The following is an 18,753-nucleotide window of genomic DNA, read 5'->3' as shown; positions in this document are numbered from 1 at the left end:
AGCAGCTACAGAGAGGGTGGTGCTTTCCGGTACAATCAATGTGAAATAGATTTCTAGTTTTCTAGTTTTCTAGAATGAGAGTCTCCAGGGACTTTTATTCCTACTATAAATTCATGATCCCCTTTGAGAATCTGTTGAAAGTTAGGAATCCTCGCCCCAGAAAAATGCATTGATATAAAAACACATAAAACATTCAGGGGTTCACAAAACCCCAAAAGCCCAACCATAGATCATAGGTTAGGAAACCTTGAATCTCATCGGTATCAAGGAAAAGCAAAAAAATAAAGAGCAGAGGGAAATATTTGGAAAATATACAAGTAAGATGTATCTGTACTTCTCAAATTTGAATGTACATACGAATCAGCCAGGACTCTGGTTAGAACCAAATTCAGATTCAGAGAGTCTGAGATTCTGCATTCCTCACCAACTGTCACTCTTCGATGGACCCCGTTTTGAGAGTAGAAAGAGTACATACTTCACTTTCAGTCATGTGGATAGATGCAAATTTAAAATTTCAAAAACATCAGATATGTTCACTTCTTGAGGAATGTGAAAATATCTAAATAACACGAAGTGCCCTGTGGAGCTGCAGACTCATAAACATCGAATTTCTTTCCCAGTTTGCCTTACTTGGAAGGAATGTATCCGTGAGCATGCGGGCTCTGGGAGTCCCAGGACTGGCATTCAAGTCCAGACATGGTCGTGGAAATCTTGCCCTCATAGTTTTCTCCACTGCAATGCATACATTCATCTAGACAGCATGGACCAGAAGGAGAAAAAGAAACTGAAATGGACGAAGCAGAAAAGAGTGAAGACTAGAATCCTGCTAGAAAAATGTCTCATTTACCACTTGCCCCTTGTTCACACGTACTTTCCAATGGTCACTTGGCGGTAACGTAGGCAATAAAGACTCCATTTTCTAATACAACCTAAAATGTCATTCTCTCCTTCCGATGGCAACATGAGCATATTTTGGTTAACACCCCCTCAGCTATTAGAGTTACAACCAAATCCAGAAATTCCATAAGGCTATGTCCTCAAACTGGGATGCACTGGTCCTTGGTGGGTGGAACAACGTGGGGGGAGGGTGCACATATTCTCAGAAGTCTGTAAGTTCTCTACTAGGCTTTCTAAATGTTTGGTGTCTTTGTTTCAATAATGATCTTTAAAAATGTCTATGAAATTATCCTGGTCATGTGATGATTGACAAATAAGCTGCCCCCCTCCCAGGACTTTCATGCTGGGGTTCTATTTGTGCCCATTTAGGTGAAACAATATTCACCTAAAGCGACAGCACTTCTCTTTTTACATATTTGAGAAGCATGGCTGGCTGTTCTTTGCTTTTTTACATTACTTTAAAAACAGAAACTGATTTGGCATTATTGAAATAACATGCTACAGGACGGTAATTTGTGACTTTAAGTTTTGTGGAGTAATAACAAAAGAAGAGGCAGACTTGATACAAAAATGAGGTGTTTGTGTCAATTAAGGGCCAAATAACCTCATAACATGGTATATAAAGGGTCCCATGGTTGAAATAGATAAAGTGATGGGTGAGCTGGGCTGTCACATGGTGCACAGACTAACCACTTTGCTGCACAAATCCCACCATTATCCATCCCCTACTTGCACCAATAAATGGAGCAGGAAATATAAAATGTAGAATGTATTTTCAATAGGATGTTTTTAAGTTTTAGCATTGACTCTTGAGGTGTGTTATTAAATTAGTTGGTCCATTAAAATAACGGACTGCTGATTTGAAAACTGGTTCACAGCTCAGGTTACATGAAACTACAAAGTCTGCCACATTAAATTATTGTTTATTTGAGTTGTATTGATTTTTGTGGTTTTATTTCAACTATTGAATTGCAAATCTGTTTTTGTCTTTATACTGTGCCAAACTGTAAGCCTAGGAAGTTTGTATCTAGAGTTGCCACATAGTTTTATATTGGTACACATTGAAGCAATGTTTTAATAAAAATAATTCCAGTCAATAATGGGAGTCTGAGCACATTTCGATCCTTTCCAAGGGATGTGTACATCACTCAGTTTTGTCAAAGATGGAACTCATTGAGTATTCATAATATCCCTGTGGGAAATCGCTTTACAGTGAATTACTGCACAGATGAAGGCAGATATGAAAACAGTCTCTAGAGCTGCTCCTGACCTTCACATTCAGGAATGCTGCAGTAGTCAAATCGCTGGTTGGGATCTGTGGTGTAACACCAGGGCCCCTCCTTGTCATTATCAGGGTTCCTGCAGTAGTTCTCCTCCAGCCCCGCCAAAGGGAATGAAGCAGGTGAGTAGCTGTGGAGGATGGAAAAAGATCACTTGCATTATATTTTAAAAATCAGCATGTTATCAGCAATGCAGAATGGGACGTTCTCTATTTCCCATCTGAAGTTCAAGGTTCTGCCATCCAAATGCATTTTGGCGATGTATGTATGTAGCATTTGTGGTGTCTGATTTTTACGTTCTTCTGACAGGCTGTTTCAATACAGTAGCTAATGTTGCCGTTATTACTATATTGACAGACAAGTCTTAGAAGTAGAGCCAACGTGCTTCTGTACACAGTCAGTGGAAATAGAAAGGCCTCAAAAGCCTGCCATATTCTTGATTCATTCCAAACACCTGCTTTTGCCAGTTACCCTCTCTCTGTAAAAATAACATTAGTTAACATTTTGCCTATGTGAACCATGCGCCAGGGTTACACTAAAATCTTGCTATACATTTTCATATTTAGTCTTAATAAAAACCCCAATCAGAAATGTGTTGTTATCCCTATTTCACAGATGAGAAAACTGAGGTGCAGCAGTGTAAAACAAAACAAACCTTGCCTAAGTTGGAACGATGAATATGTAGCAGCTCAAGAATTTAAGTCATATCTGTCTGGTTCCAAATGCCATGTTTTCTCTGAAATGCAGCTGGATTTAATGGAGGAATTGGGGCGATGGGGGTATGTGGAGTTAAGCTCATTTTCAGCTCATTAGTTGCTGTGTAGAGATAACAAATTAGATCAAAAGCCTAAGATTTGTAGTCTTAAAAGGCAGGTTTTGTTTCTGATTCTTCTATGTCCCTGTTGTTGGTAAATGGAACCTCAGTTTCCTCATCTGTTGGCGTAGAGATGGCCTAGGTTATCTCCAAGGCCCCCAGCAGTCTACAATTTGGCTATTGGTTCAATCATTTAACCTCTGTAAGCCTAATGTCCTGGAAATAATAGACCTGCTGCCCATCTCATGGGGATGCAATAAAGGAATTTGGCGGGGGGGGGCGCAGGAGGGGTGGCGGCGGAGAGATAGGTAATGGCGCTAAACCCTACTTAATAAGTATTGTTACAGAGAACTTAATGCCACCTAATGCCATATTGGGAAAAGCGCAAAAAGTGACACTAACATAAATAGTAGGCAAACTGAGGTAATCTGTTTTTCATTTATATTTTATGTATTCTTTTGCTCCACAACGTTAAGGCAAATACATGGTGACAGTTCTCATTGGGTATGTTTGATTTAAGCTAATTCAGTCCTCAACATAATCATCTTTAGTCTTGTCTCAGACTCAGCCTAGAATTCATGGCTTTACCATCCTTTTTATTAGGCACCCTTCTATGTTCTACGTCTTCCAGAAAAGTACACACACGAGAGTGAATGGAAAGCAACCATTGTCTGCTTTTATGCTATAAATGATTAAGCCACTGTACATCAACATCAACGAGGTTCTCTCTGTACTGGCTTTTTTCACATGTTCTAGTTTGGTATAGAAGCAACAGAATCATTCTAAGTCCTGATAATAGGTGAATTGCAGACATGAAAGAGAAAGTCTTACTTCGGTTTGTGTGGAAAACTGTCACTCCATTTTTGACAGGCAACCCCAGTTTTCGTTTTGGAGACTGTCCCTCTGTAACTCCTTCCATTTCCAATCTTGCACTCTGAAAGATACACTGAAAAGAAGTCCACACAGTGGTCAAACATTTCACAGCAAGATATACGGAGCTGCTGCACTGCTCAGTCACCTCGAGAGCAGGGACCTGTGCAGCAGACAACACCATTTTCCTACTATCTAAACAGTCTTTTATATCAATGGAAGAGTTGTAGCTAACGAAGCTATTTCGTGCTTTGATACATTTATCGGGACCATGCTAGGTGCTGGGGACACATGGGGTACCAGATAGGGAAAGACCCTCCCTGCCTAGAGCTTCCATTCTAGTGCAGTCAGGGGGACCGGATACAGAAAGGAATCAAATGATGAAAGAGCTAGCTAGCCTCGGGGTGGCATGTGTGATAGAGGAAATAATGTGATGAGAGAGTGAAGGGACTGGGAACACAGGGTTTCAGACAGGGTGGGCAACAGGCTTTTCAGAGGCTGAAGGAGATCCAAGCCACTTCATTTTTTGAGGCTCCCAGTATCTTAAATATGAAAAAATGCCAAACAGGGTTATACAAATGTGGTCTACTTTAAACAGCCACCACTGAACCAACGCACAGGTCAGCCCGTGAGCTCCACCCTGTCTTTACACACACTGTCAGTGCCCACCTGTGTTCCATGTGTTTTCAGATGGGTACCTGTGGCTGGCAGTGTTTCCAGTGTGCCTACCCACTTCCGTTCCCACCAGTTAGTGGGGTTATGTGCTTTCCCAGAGTTGTCTTTATTGTCAAACTTTTTATGCAGCTATATTTGACTAACGATTACCTAAAAAGACCTGGCAGCATACGTAGTTATTACAATATTATAAACTGAGAAATGAATGTGGAAAAAAAAAGCTGTTTTAAAACAAGTTGAATGCTTATAGGACTTGAAAGAGTTGTTTTCAAATTTGTTACGTATCAAAAAAATCTACTGAGGGCAATCCACTCATATAATTGACTATATGAGTTTGGGGGAATCATAAAAATGTAAAGGCATTTTACAGGCAGATGGATTTATAGATATCTCTGGACCTTGTTTCTCTTCAAAGATGAGGAAACTGATTACAGTAGCAACTCACTTGGCGTGTAGTACATGCAAGAAATACACCAGGTAACTCCTGTTGGTGGCTCCATATTCAAAGCCTCCACTCGACATCAAAAAGTGCCCACGTAAATTTGTGTTTTCAATGAAAATCTGAAATACTTAAGGTATATTTGTGTCAACTCTTATGATTTCCTACTTTATGATCAATTAATTGATCAATTATCTGGGGAAAGTATTTCTAACACCCCTACAGCAAACCAGTGCTTTTAACCCAACTGTATGTCTAAAACTTGTAAGTGTATCTTCATTGAGATATATTATCACAGTAGACACATGACACTTATCAAAAGTGGAAAGTCAAGGTACTTTGGAGGCACGGGGGTTGGGGAGACTTTGAAATGAGGTGAGGGCTGAACTGAGACCTGGGCGATGAGAGCTAGCTGGCCACGGACGAACAGAAGAGGGTCCCAGGCAGAGGGGGGGAAGCAGGGAGCAGCCCAGTGCAGAACAGCTCAGTGAGCCTGCAGATGGGGTGGGCTGGCATAGCCTGGGTCCTGTAGACTTTGGGAAGCATTTGGATTTTATTCTAAGGGTTTGAAGCAGGACATCTGCTGCAGTGGCGTGGCCAGGAATAATGGCGGTTTAGACCCAGATGGTGGCGGTGGCCATGGTAGCAAGTGGTAGATATAAATGTGATGTGACACTGGCTATTCGCAGGAAAACGCTGGCAGGTAATTTAGCAGTGGGTCAATATTCCGCAGGAAAGAAACAAGCGCCCCCAAATGCCTGACTTTTGACTTTTTACCTCTCTTTTGTTTGTATGTACCTGTCAGAGTTTATATAACCTTTTGCTTCTTTCCATCACCTGGAAAACAGGCAACTATTCAACTCTTCAAACTAAGCCTAGCGGCCACCCCCATATCCCTTCTGGTTAATAATTTACAAATGACATATTTAAATGTTAGCATTGTGCAGGGAAAATCCCACCAGCTTTTTTTTTCTTTAAATCTGGTGGATAGTAGGTAATCCTATATTCCTCACCCTTTACTCATTATTTGTAAGAATTAATAACTTCACCAGATAAATTTTAGATTTAATCTACACTTCGATCTCAAGGATTTAAGATAAACTGTGATAAAGAAGGGAGGATAGCAGACACACAGCTAATTTGCAGCTAATTAAACCTAAGAAGACGAACAAATGCATAGAAATAATCCTAACCTAAAGAAATACTTTTTAAAATTTTACTTAGAGTTTTGTAGTGAAACTAGAAAAAATGTTGCAGGTCATTGTCAAGAATACATGAAATAGCATGTTTTTTGTTGTCTTTAACACCTGAGATACGGAATATTTGCAAACCTTGGTTATTATTGTAAATGGTCTTAATACCTAGCCAGCAACAGAGTTTAGGAGGCAGTTTTAAAAGTGTCATACATTCACTTAAATCTTCATACATACTTAATGAATTTTTTTTGTATCTAAAAAAACATGCAATTTCCATGGGAATCCAGCCACCTATTATCCTAAACAATGGGACAGCTAATCCAGAATTTTCAAGGAAACTATGGAAAGGAACTGCAACTCAGCCCATTTTCAAAAGATAACATTTCAGAATCTGAGGGAAATATAGACCATGACCCGCCCCCCCACAAAAGGGGAAATTTTAAGAATAAAAATAAAAATTTTGTCTCTATGAAAATGCTACTAAAGAAAACACCTCAGTATTTTATTTCTCCAGGGTTCAGTCCAAAAGCTAAGGCCCAAGGACCATGGTCCCTGCAGAACAAAGTCAAGATGGTAAGTAATGTCTAAACTGGCCCCTCCTCCTTAAAAATAAAATAAAATTTTGAATATTTTGTGAATCCAATTCCTTCATTTTTAAATCAAGAAAAACAAAATGTAAAAGGTAAAGTAATACACTCAAGTTGTTGTAATGAGTTAGTGGCCAAATCTTGTCTTGACTTCCAGTTCAATTTTGCTACACATGTCTCCATTTTGTGGCCCGATAAATCACAGATATAAAAGATGAGGAGGGGGAGAGAGGTAGAGAGAGGGTGGGAGAGGAAGACAGGGAGAGAAGGAGCAGGGGAGGGGAGGAGAATAAGAAGTAGATGAATAGGAGAAGGAGGAAGAAGAAAACATTGTACCCACTTCTCTTTTCAAATAAAACCACATCTCTCATCCTGAAGACTGGGGAAGACTTGCTGTTTTCAGCCATTAACACACATTGTTGTTCTTTGCTATGATATTGGAATGACCTGCAGAAGAGAATCAGAAAACACAACAAAAGTTTTCCTTTATTTAGGAAAGCAAGCTTTTATCAGTAACCAGGACACTACTCTAAAGGTAATTGTATCATTTGGAGGATCACGGTGGTCAGAACTGTTCCTTTCGATTCAGCGTGGCCCAGTACCAACGAGGCTGCCAAGCGACACATCAACATGGTGCTTACTCTGGCTGTCTTGTACCTTTACTTTCTCCCTTCTCACCCTCCAAATTTTCTGTCTTTCTGTTTCAACTGCGCTACTCTTTCTTCACTCAAGTTCTGAAGTTCCAGAATATTTGCTTTTGTGTTGGAAATAAGCAGCTCGGGTTGAACTTGCTTCCAAAATGGTCTATATGGCTTCTGGACACTTGTAATTTGCCCTTGACCTGTACCTGTACCCTTTTCACCTCTCACCTCCTTAACCGTCCATGTGGTTAAGGAGCCATGGACGTTCAGGCTGACATTCAAAGCCACCCACAGCTACTTTCCAGGACCATCTCCTACATGAACCCTTTGCTTTAGCCACCTTGATCCATTCATGGTCCCTCTCTCAGGTGTCCTGCTTCTCTACCTAGAAGGCCTCCAGCCTTTTCAGGATTTATCAAGCTCTCACTCACCCTTCAAAGCCCAGCTCAGTTCTCACCTCCTCCTTGAGGCCTTCCTAGCCCTGTCAACCCTCAGGAGTTTTTCTTTCCTCTGAATCTTTATAGACATATTGAGTATGTCCCTTATCGATACCTCACATTGGCTGTATTTTTTAAAATTTTACATTTTATCCAAATTCTGTGACTACATCATAAATACACAGGGCAAGCTATGGATCTGGTATCTATACAAAGTTCTATCACATACCCTGCTGTTTATCATATATGCTGGGTTATACGCTGTACCTATGCTTCTTGGCTCCTTAGGGTCAAGGACACTTCCAGTCACGTGATCCTCAAGAAAGATTCAGTGATGATGTTAAAAGCTAAAGCTCAGAATAATGGCTGTTCACGTCATACGTAAAAATAAATAAGTTCCTATTGGGGCATTTTTTCTAATGGAAACACTAATAAACTGTAACAAGAAATATGGTTTCAGATACAGGGAGCAAATGCAGATTCGAAACTCTGATCCCATGAAATTCCTCTTTCTTCTTAAATCCTGTTTTTGTTAATAAATCCATGAGCAAATTTCTTGATATTGAAATCATAGTGTCTCAAACAGCAAGATTTCTGCATAGGTGCAATGACAATGAAAATACCTGCAAATGAATCCTGTTTCTTCCTCACATTTTGCAGCACAATCGTCTATGCTTCCTGCTTCCAGCTGCTTCTTACTCAAAGTAGACAGTGACGCCCCCTGTGTATTTATATAGTCGTCCAGGGGGTCTCCATGACCTACAAAATGGAAGGTAAAAGTGGGACAACTGATGAAATTAATCAACACCATTGTTTAATTATGGTGACTTTGTAATCTATTGACTTTGCATCAACCTATTAAAACTTGCTGCTTTATTGGAAGCAGAGGGAGGGGATGGCTGTGAATAAAAATGTTTAGTCAGAAAAACAGTTCCATTAATAGACTGCAATGTATTAAAAGACCAACTGGATTGGTAGATAAGGACTATTAAACAACTTCTATGTTACTGTGGTAACAATGGGTGTGAATGAAGCCTTAAAGAAGAATAAACTTGATCCGTTTGCTATTGATTGTCATGTCATCAGATAGAGACCTCCAGTGGCAATTGTGTTACCAATATTGATGTTGATTTGTTCATCCCTGAGTATGAAAAGAACATGGAAACCATTGCTTGATCTCCAACAGTATGAACTTTGATTGGGACACTTAACCTGATGTGAGAAGCATTCTCTGAATGGTTCCACCTCGAGACATAAAAATTTTGGTGAGTTGAGATAAACTGGACCGGAATTAAATCTGAACTACAATCTGAGGTCATTTTTATACTGGGCTTCGTACAAGGATACATCATATTAATTAAGGAGAGATAACCTTTTCCATGATAGTGACATTTTCCATGATCTGGCATTTTGGAGGGGATTGTGAAAAAGCGGTGCCTGGGACAAATACTGGTCTTGATTTTTCTATGAGATAAAATCTGAGGCAAAGAATCTGTCTGAAGGTTGTTGTGTCCCTTGCTACTGCAGAGAGTGGCCCAGGGGCCCTTAGCCATGTTCCCACCGCAAGGCCATGGAGTGTTCCCTGTTCTGAGGCCCCACGGGACACCTGACCTAGCTTTGGCAGCTCCAGTCCGGGCCTGGAGAAGTCGGCTGCCATTCTTTGGGTATGAAATGCTAGTGATTTTCACAGGGTGAGAGGCCAAAGAGGTTAATAAAATAAAGATAGCAACATTTTCTAAAGTTTGCCTACATGGGATTAGGCAACATGGCAACCTTGACCACTCTGAGGGGAGTGGTGGGTACCAAAGCCAGGTGGAACGGGTTAAAGAGTGACTAGGAGAGGCAGCGAGAAGGCAAGTGTTCTCAGAAGCCTGGCTGTGAAAGGAGCATTTCCTAGAGGGCATGTGGGGTCACAAACATTTTTTAAAGATGAGACATTCTAGAATATGTTTAGTACTGATGAAAATTATCCAGCAGGAAGGATCATCACCAGTCCAATTCTCATTCTCAGAAAGGCCATCCCTGACCACCTGAAAACGCACACCCTGGATGTCACCCTGGATGACACACTCTGGTAGACTGAAACAAAGCCTCCCCTCCTTTCCTCCTCTCTTCATCTTTCTTGAGGTTAAGATTCTCCAAACTGCAGGGTGGACAATGAGTAGGAAGTTGGCTGATGCAACTTAAATGTATTACACCAAGAAGCACTTGATTGATGTATCAAAAGATTGTGGAGAAATAGATATTTTAGACCAGTATCCATGTCTTCATTCTGCATTTTCTCCCTCTTTGAGCTCTCATCTTCAAGAGTTGTGCTTTGGTAAACTCTATAGATCAGGATGTGATTTAGAAAACAAAGAGGTTCCCTCTATAATGTGTATGCTATAAAGAGTTAAACGTTTTGAAGAGTTCTTGGAAAGTGAAGCAGGTCAGGCTATACGAGCGCATGACATCAACACAAGCAAATTTCCACTTATATCACCCTTTTTAATTAAGTTACCTTTACTTATGTTATTGTGTTTCATAGAATATAGCCCTGAGAGCCACCTCAGGAGCAAATATCCCAAAGAAATATCCCAGAGAGGTTTTTTTTTTTCATTTTGTTTGAGAAATTTTCCCCAAACATTTTTTTATTCAATTCCAGCGCTCATATGGCAATGGGGTATAATGCAGTTTATTTGTTGATCAAGAAATATTAAACAAATCTTTTTAGTAAGAAAAGTATTTTTATCTTCTAGGCCAGTGTGGATGTATATTGCTACCAAAGCAAATGTATTTTTCCTGATGATGTGGGCTTGTTTTTTAATCACTGTGGCACATAGATGTGTACCCATGCGTGTGTGTTTGAAAGTCAAGACCCAGTGATTTGTGAAATACAAACTGCTCATCCGCCTCTCCCTGAAAACAGCTGTAAAAGGATATTTTTCCTCTTTCCGGTGGATTCAGTGCACTGGAAAGATGAAACACTTCCTCAGAAAGAGAGAGTAAATGCCTTCCTTTCTAAAAATGCTTCTGCATGTCTTTCCCCCGAGGGTGGTGAGGACACATGGTAATCCTGTCCCAGAGAAGTTTGTTCTCACTTTTGGATATGACCCCCTGAATCAGGTCAATGTCCCAGGTCATGCATTCCAATAGGCTGGAACAGAATATGCAGATCCACCTGCCCCCACACAACCATTTCCCACAAACATCTTTGTACAATCTTCCACTCTGTGTTTTCTTTGATAGTTCTTTGAATGGTTCCACTAAATTCAAATACATATGACTCTAACTTAAAGTACCACTTGTAAAATTATATCTGGTAATTTATAAATTGAATTTCAAGTATGTATACACTGTTTATATGAAGAACTAACAGCCTAGTGCATCATTCTATTGATATGAAATGTCCAAAATAGGCAAATCAGAGGTAGAAAGTAGGTTAGTGATTGTCAGGGCTGGGTGGGGATGGAGGTGGGGGAAAGGAATGGAGGGGTGTGGAGTTTTTTGGGGGGGTAATGAAATATTCTAAAATGTATTGTGGCAATCGTTCTACCATTCTGAATATAGTGAAAAACATTGGGTCACATGCTTTAAATGGGTGAGTTGTATAGTACGTAAATTATATCTCAGTAAAGTTGTAAAGAAAAAAAGAACTATAAGGATATGCTTAGAATATTTTAAAGAAGGTTTAAACAAAATTGGAAAAGTGAGAAGAGCACCAGATTCCTTCTTGGAAAGCCCTGGCTTAAATCCTGGTTTCTTCACTTCCTGGGTTTGGGAGTTTGGTCAATAGGCAAATAACAGATTTTCCTCAGTATGAATTTCCTCATAAAATGGGGATGGATATACTACCCTACCTATTGTACCGGAGAAATAAGCTAGCAGTAGTAAAGGACACACTCACGTATGTGTGTATGTACCTATGTGTGTGTGTACACAAACGTGCCTAGCCTACCTCGAGCACTGAGTGAATATTTGTTGAATTACAAATTTGCACACATCCTTTGGCAAATCAACGCCTGTGATTTTTCTAGTCATAGAAGCACCTGTTAATGTATGGAAAGATTTGCTTAAACCATAGCAAAAAAGGAACTATGGTAGTAAATACAACTAATGATTTGTCAAAGAATGTAGCCGAAGAGATATTTCATTGTTCGCATTTGAAAGTGAGGAGAATATGACACCTTAACAAAAATGATCTAAAGTAAACTGAGAATCAGGCAAAGAAACTAACAACTTTTGGGATTGGTAGCTATGTGGGCTATGTTTTCCAACTAAAATGACCATCGTTTGAGTGCAATCTTTTAGATTTAAAAAAGACCATTCATTTTTTTTTCTCTGCCCATTTGTATTCACAGTATTCACAGGGAAATTAAACTTAATTCTTGAAAAATTCCTCAATCTTATATTTAGATTTTCAATAATCTCAAGAATCAATAATTTTCAATAATTTTCAATAATCTCAAGAATTTCAAGAATCTCAAGAATCAACAGTGAAATTAAATTAGTTGATCATGAAACCATCATGTATCTGTTTTTAATACATTGCTAGGAAAAAAGTGTTAATGTTAAAAAAAAAAATCTAAGTCTTACCTGATTTCAGAAATAAAAGAAGTAGAAGGACCACTTCCTTATGTTCCATTTTGGGACTGGCCATCAGCGTCCAGACAACAGTGTGTCCCAATCCCAAGATGTTAATGACTTACATGATAGAAAATGCATCCACAAACAAGATAATCACATGTAGTTAATGATTAGCTCAGAGGCCCATTGCCACTGTGCTCTGAAGGGTTCAAACATTACCTTGACAGGGGGTCTTACAACATGTTTGAGAGTGGAATCTGCAATAAATGCTGGGAAATGGTGAAAGCGGTCCCACGCCCTCACAGCTTCCCCCAACCCCCATCATCTGCCCTGTCCTACTTAGTCTTGTTAATTTTGTTTCCTTCCTTCTTCTTTAATTCCTTTCCTTTAGGGTTAAAAAAAAATCACAATAATAGTTTACATTTGCTGAGAACTTCCCTTATACCAGACACTCTGCTAAGGGGTCCATATGCATAGTTGCTTCAAAACAAGCAATACTATTATCATCCCCACTTGAGATGAGGGGACTCAGGCTAAGAGAGTAGACCTTTCCCAGGGTTATCTAGCTCACAAGGATGAAGCTAATGGACACAAACTGTCTGGGCCTTAGATCACAAGCATAAGTAGGGTATGGCTAACATCCCCATGTCCTACCAGTGTACACATTGCTACGTAAGTTAAAATATTTTATTATTATCAAAATTTCTTCAGGAACATGTTTCCCATGATTGTAAATTAGGTTATAAAAATATTGATCTTTTTCCAAAATGAATTCACAATGCATTATATTCTCATCCTCATGAACTAAAGCAAGAATGGAAAAATTATGTTTCAAGAGTCTATCTTGATTTTAATGGATTCCGTACTTTTCCCTGGCTTAAGACTGAAATGAGCAGATAATACATGCTTTAAAACTCCCATTTCAGTGTTTGAAAATATTCAGGAACAGTTAAATTGACTCTATTTTAAATGTGAAATGAGAACAAGGAACGCTCCTCTCTCTGGGCTACAAGAGTCCTTCCTGTAAATTAACGAGTGACGTGTAGAGTGGCACCAACTCGTCTTGGGTGGGAGCTCCCAGGGGTTGAAGTGCTGGGCAGGATTCTCAAGAGCAAAACGTGTGGGAGAGCGAGGAGGTGACAGTATTGTGACGAGCAGGGTGACCGAATCAATTTCCGGATTTTCTGCTCTGGCCTAGCTTTCTCCTTTCCTCACTCTTGTCACCTCGTGTTACCCTCTCCCTCTCACCTACTGGCCCAGTTTATTAAGGGGACACAAGGAGGAAGCTAGTTGAGAAATCAGCATTGGACAGACTTTTTTCTTAAAAGATCTGAAATATCTTCTAGGGAGATTATGTTGGTGCATTTAAGAATGTACTTCGGTGAAAAAAACAGACTCTACTAATACAGGATGTCTCCCCATTATGCATTTATTTTAATTTAAAATATTTTTGAACTGCCTCAGGGAGAAGGCACCTCAGGAACAATATTGTCGGAAATTCTATGTCCACATAAATTTGTTTTTCCTGTTTTTTTGTTTGTTTGTTTTTTAAATTAGGGTGGTAGTGGTATGCCTTTTGCTCCCTTTCCTTCTGGAAGCTTCTAGAATACATTTCATTCTCCAAATGTTATTTTTGTAAAGAAGGTAGCCCTCCTACAGCCGTCTGAGTGCACATGCTTCATCGTCTTCATAATCTATTGACGTCACATGAGCTCAGACAAGAGGAAGCAGAGCTTTGTTTCTGTGCCACTTAATCGCATAGTGTGTAAAGAGGAGAGCAAAGAGGGATGTATTGCTCAGGCATTGATGGGGTGGGTGTGTGGAGACAGCCCTACATGCTTTAGCTCCATAGGCACAGGGTAGACACAAAGCAATGGACCATTCAAGATTGTGCATAGAATCCTACTCGGGCACTCTTACGGGGGGCTGGACAGTGGTTTTGCACAAGGCTGTAGAGTTCATTCAAAATACTCCATTTTCTACTTGAAAGAATGGCAGAAACTGAGACTAGAGATAAAGAGAGATCATCTCTGTATACTATGAGCAGGTTGAATCCGTTCTGAGATATGTATTTTTATTGAGTTCATTAAGTGTTTATTGACCAGCTACTGGGTACAGTATTGTGTAACATTCTTTTAGGATTATATAAAAAGTACAAACCATAGCCTCTGCCCTCCTCTACCTTCTACCTAAGATTTGTGGTCAGGGACCAGGACATTCAAATCAAATGGAAGACGAATCTAATTTCCTTCACTCTGCCCAGCATGGGGCCCACAATCGAAATCCGCTCAGAATCTTTTAGGAAGGGAAGAACCCGCTAGGCCTTCCCCTCCGGGCATTAAAATGGGGAGTTCCTTGCAAGGACCTTACAAAGAAAGTCATGAACACAAGGAAAGGTCAACCTCAATTGAAGACTGCCTCCTTTGATCTCTCCTGCTCCCCCCTTGTCTGAAGTGGAAGCTGTGGCCAAATCACACGTCCCAGGTGACGTGCTTTCACATTGCTTGGACCTTGCCGTGCTGGCCTGATATTTGCACCTGCCACCATTCTCCGACTTTCCACTTCCCTCCATCCCCAGCAGAGCTCCTCCAGCCCTAGGCTCTGCCATCTGGGAACCGTCTGTCATTCTAAGACAGCTCATTCTTCACTATGAAATTCTCTAAATTTCTCCAATAAGACTATGTCATTTCAAAATGAAAATAGCAATAATAATAATACCAACAACAATCTATTAAGGGCTGAAACAAAGTATGCCTTCATTGTTGCCAGGGGTCTCAGCAAGTTGACCTTTGCCCTGGATATGCCAATTTGCAGACTGCTTTTACTGTGTTCGTTCATTAGGGCATCTCCTCTAGGACACATGTTCTCACCACTCTGAAGGTGCCTTTGATGTCTTCATTCGACCTTTTCCTCTTGTTTGCTAGCCTTTGTTCCTCAGTCTCTGGGACCATGGAACGAAATACTTATCAGCCCCCAGCTCCCGTAAAGAGATAGCAGGGCCGCTCAGTTAGCACAGCGGTTAAAATGTAACCTGCCCGAGAGCACTTCCTAAGACCTGACCTACTAGTTCAGTGCTCAATAAGGTGGTATGTTCCTAATTGAGTTGTGCGTGTGAAAATGGAGAGATTTATTCATTTTTTGAAAAACAATGAGTCTTCACTGGACATCTCCTCCTCAGACTTATTTTTTTAAATTATTTTAATTATTTTACTTATTTATTATTGTTTAATTACAGTTAACATTCAATATTATTTTATATTAGTTTCAGGTGTATAACACAGTGGTTAGACATTTATATAATTTACAAAATGAGCCTCTCATTAAGTTCAGTACCCACCTCGCACCATACTAATCATCAGACTTGTTTATGCTTAAGAAAAATATTAGTAGAGAAGCTGAGTTCCTGGATAACTTACCAGCTGTCACTGGGACCCCCAGAGATCCAGGCAAGCGTTCTTCTGCTCTGAGGTCTGATTCACTGTGGATAAAACAAAGAGAGAAACAAATGTCCTTCCCACCTCTAAAATTTATTATTCTCTAGGCTAATTAAGACAAAAGTCTTTTCTCACATTATTTGGGAGAGACAAGACATGTAGAAAACATTAAAATCTTTTAAGAAAAACAATAACGATTCATGCAAAAATAGTTGAAAACTCATCAAGGTCTGTGGACTAGTTGTACCAACTCAACTTCCTGGTGTCGATAATGAACTTTAGTTATTTAAGATTTTCCCTTTTGGGGGAGGCTGGGTGGCTGGCTGATGGGTATGCTCACAGTGATGGGGACTTCTCAGTGTGTAGATATTTGGATATGTTTGTACATATTTGGACATGTGTATATACAGGGGGTGCCAAAAAATGTATACACATTTTAAGAAAGGAAGAAAACTGTGTTAAAATTACACTGATGGTAACCACTTTGAGCACCTCTTATAATTGCAGAAGTCAAACGTGACTTGTATTCATCTTTTGTTATTGAGTATATATTGAGTATTACAATTTTAATACAGTTTTTTTCCTTTCTTAAAATGTGTATTCTTTTCTTTTGGCACCTTCTGTATTTGGCATTATACCTATGTGTTTGAATATGTGTGTATATATTTGGGTGCATGTGTATCTACTTGGATATGTGTGCATATATTTGGATACATGTGTATATTTAAGGGAACCCAGGATGATGTAAGTGCTTCCATAATATTAACAAAAACTCCTAAAGTACAGAAACGTGTCCAGAGAGTCTGAAGTCAGAGTTTCTACATCAGGAGTGGAACTCAGCCTTTGCTGACTTCCGTGAGTGCAGGCGGGTGTGGGTGAGATGGGAGAGGCTCCCTCCGCCTCTCCACCCCCAGGCCCAACAGTTATTAAGACCTGATTGAGGCTACCTGCGCAGCAGTAGCTCCTGCTTTTTACCTGGAATCAGAGGCTGGAGGAGCCCTGGCCTGTGTGGCCTCCCGGGACAGCCAGCATCTCTGCACAGAGGAAGAACAGCAGCCAAACAGAGGCCCCCGCATCTCGACTGGACCTCAGGTAATGGTTCCTCCCTGCTCCTTCCTCACCCCACCAGCTCCACGTTTCAGCGGGGCCTCCCAAGGTCCCTGAGTGAAGCGTGAAGTTGGGGAGGAGGGCAGGGGTCTGCACGAAAGTGAGCATGGCTGTGAGCTCGGGTCTTTGAGAAGGTGCCTTTCAGTGTCTGCAGGGTGTTTAGTTAGCACTGTGCCGAGCGCTGGCGACAGAGGGAATAAGGACTGTCCTGCCCTCAGGAGCCTTCCACCTGAGCAGGTGAGGCAGTGCGCGGCTATCAGTGGGTCTGTGTCAAAGAGAAGCGGCCAGAGCTCCTGAGGGCCTGGTGGTGGTGGAACCCACGGGGGGCCCCCACTCAGACTTGAGGAGTGGGGACACTCTTCCCAGGGGAGCTGACATCCAAGTTGAGACCTCGAAGACAAGCAAGAAGGATGAGAAATGAGGAAAAGCGTGTTCTCTGCAAAAGGAATTGGTGTCCAAAGTCCTAGAAGTAAAAGGTCGGAGCAACTTAAAGTAATTTAGGCCGAAATGGAAAATGGGTCGATTGGGCAGGCCTCTTACCCAGTATCAAGGGGTTCTTGAACCAAAGAGCAACAGGGCCCAGTGAAGGGGTTTAAGCCGGAAGCCCAGGGCCATCCTCTGCCTGCAGCGTCACGGTGAGCGGGTCAGAGGAAGCCCAGGGATATGAGGTGACAGAGGAAAGGGGCTGAAAGTAGGCGGTGGAGAAAAAGAAAAGGGACTGGATTAGGGAGATGGTTAGAAAGTAAAACTGACAGGACTTTGTGACCTACTGAATTTGGGGAATGAAATCAAGGACGGCCACATTTCTGTCTTGGACAATTAGCAGATAGTGGTAGCTTCACTGAGAAGGAACACAGAGGAGGAATGAGTTTGTTTGGAGACAAGTTATGTTTGAGAACTTGTGATAGGCCGAGTGGAAATTTATAGAAGGCAATTGAATATTTGGATCTAGAGCAGGCACTGGCAAACTATAGCTCGTCGGGCCACCTCCTGGTTTTGTAAATAAAGTTATATTGGCCCACAGCCACCACTGGCTGTGGCTGCATCTGCATGACAATGGCTGAGTGGAGTGGATGCGACAGAGGCCAGCAGGCCTATAAAATACTTACTATCTTTGAGGAAAAGGTGTGTTGATTCCTGATGCAGAGCCCAGGACAGAGGTGTGGGCTGGAGATGTGGAGTCACAGGAGTCAGCAGGTACCGGCTACTGAAACCAGGTACTGAGGGCAGGGGCGTCTCACAGGGTGGCTGCCCACAGATATGGTCTGGACTCCAGAACCGGGCCGCTTCCTGGTCTCTCCTGGCCTCTCAGGAGGATGAGTTGTGACCTGGTTTGATCATGTTTTCATGGGCGCCTTAACCCAGCCAGCAGGCCAATCATTTGGCTTCCAGCACCTTCTTGCCTACTGGAAGCAGGCAAGATGTTTGGAGGGACGCTGGCCTCACCTGGCTGTGTATGGAGTGCCTGAGCTGCTCTGGCTGAGTTTGGGTGAGGAGAGTTGGGGGAACTGCTAAGGAGAGTAACAGTGGACTTGGTTTTGCATGGCTGGTAGCGTGACAGTAATTTAGCTTGCTAATGACTGTTTTACAAAATTATATTTGGCTCTCCTATCAAGAATTCATTTTACCTGCCTGGCCCTTGAAGGCATCTGAGTTTGCTGCCCCTGGTTAGCACAGGAGAAGCAGGTGAGCTTGGGGAAGGGAGGACGAGAACAGAAAATTAGATTGGGGTCAGATGATGGGGCGGGGTGTGATTGTTTGCTAACCATTGTGGATTTTAACCTAAAAGCCATGACGTGCCACTACAAGC

At 41.2% G+C, this 18,753-nt stretch overlaps 1 protein-coding gene across 1 annotated transcript in view; it reads right to left on the bottom strand.

Annotated features, from left to right (window-relative positions):
- PLG (plasminogen) overlaps positions 1-16,912 on the bottom strand; it is a gene marked incomplete at its 5' end in the record, with an annotated part of 39,427 nt that extends 22,515 nt beyond the window's left edge. The window contains 7 exons of the mRNA XM_081033761.1: positions 631-751; positions 2,168-2,307; positions 3,823-3,937; positions 7,099-7,205; positions 8,460-8,595; positions 15,819-15,880; positions 16,812-16,912. Of these exons, the coding sequence (XP_080889887.1) occupies positions 631-751; positions 2,168-2,307; positions 3,823-3,937; positions 7,099-7,205; positions 8,460-8,595; positions 15,819-15,880; positions 16,812-16,912 (782 nt within the window). The remainder of the gene's footprint in view (positions 1-630; positions 752-2,167; positions 2,308-3,822; positions 3,938-7,098; positions 7,206-8,459; positions 8,596-15,818; positions 15,881-16,811) is intronic.
- Positions 16,913-18,753: the final 1,841 nt, after the last annotated feature.

Source organism: Rhinolophus hipposideros (genome assembly GCF_964194185.1).
Source record: "Rhinolophus hipposideros genome assembly, chromosome: 3".
NCBI lineage: Eukaryota > Metazoa > Chordata > Mammalia > Chiroptera > Rhinolophidae > Rhinolophus > Rhinolophus hipposideros.
The sequence above is the reverse complement of the archived record's forward strand: the minus strand, read 5'-3'. Positions and strand labels throughout refer to the sequence as shown.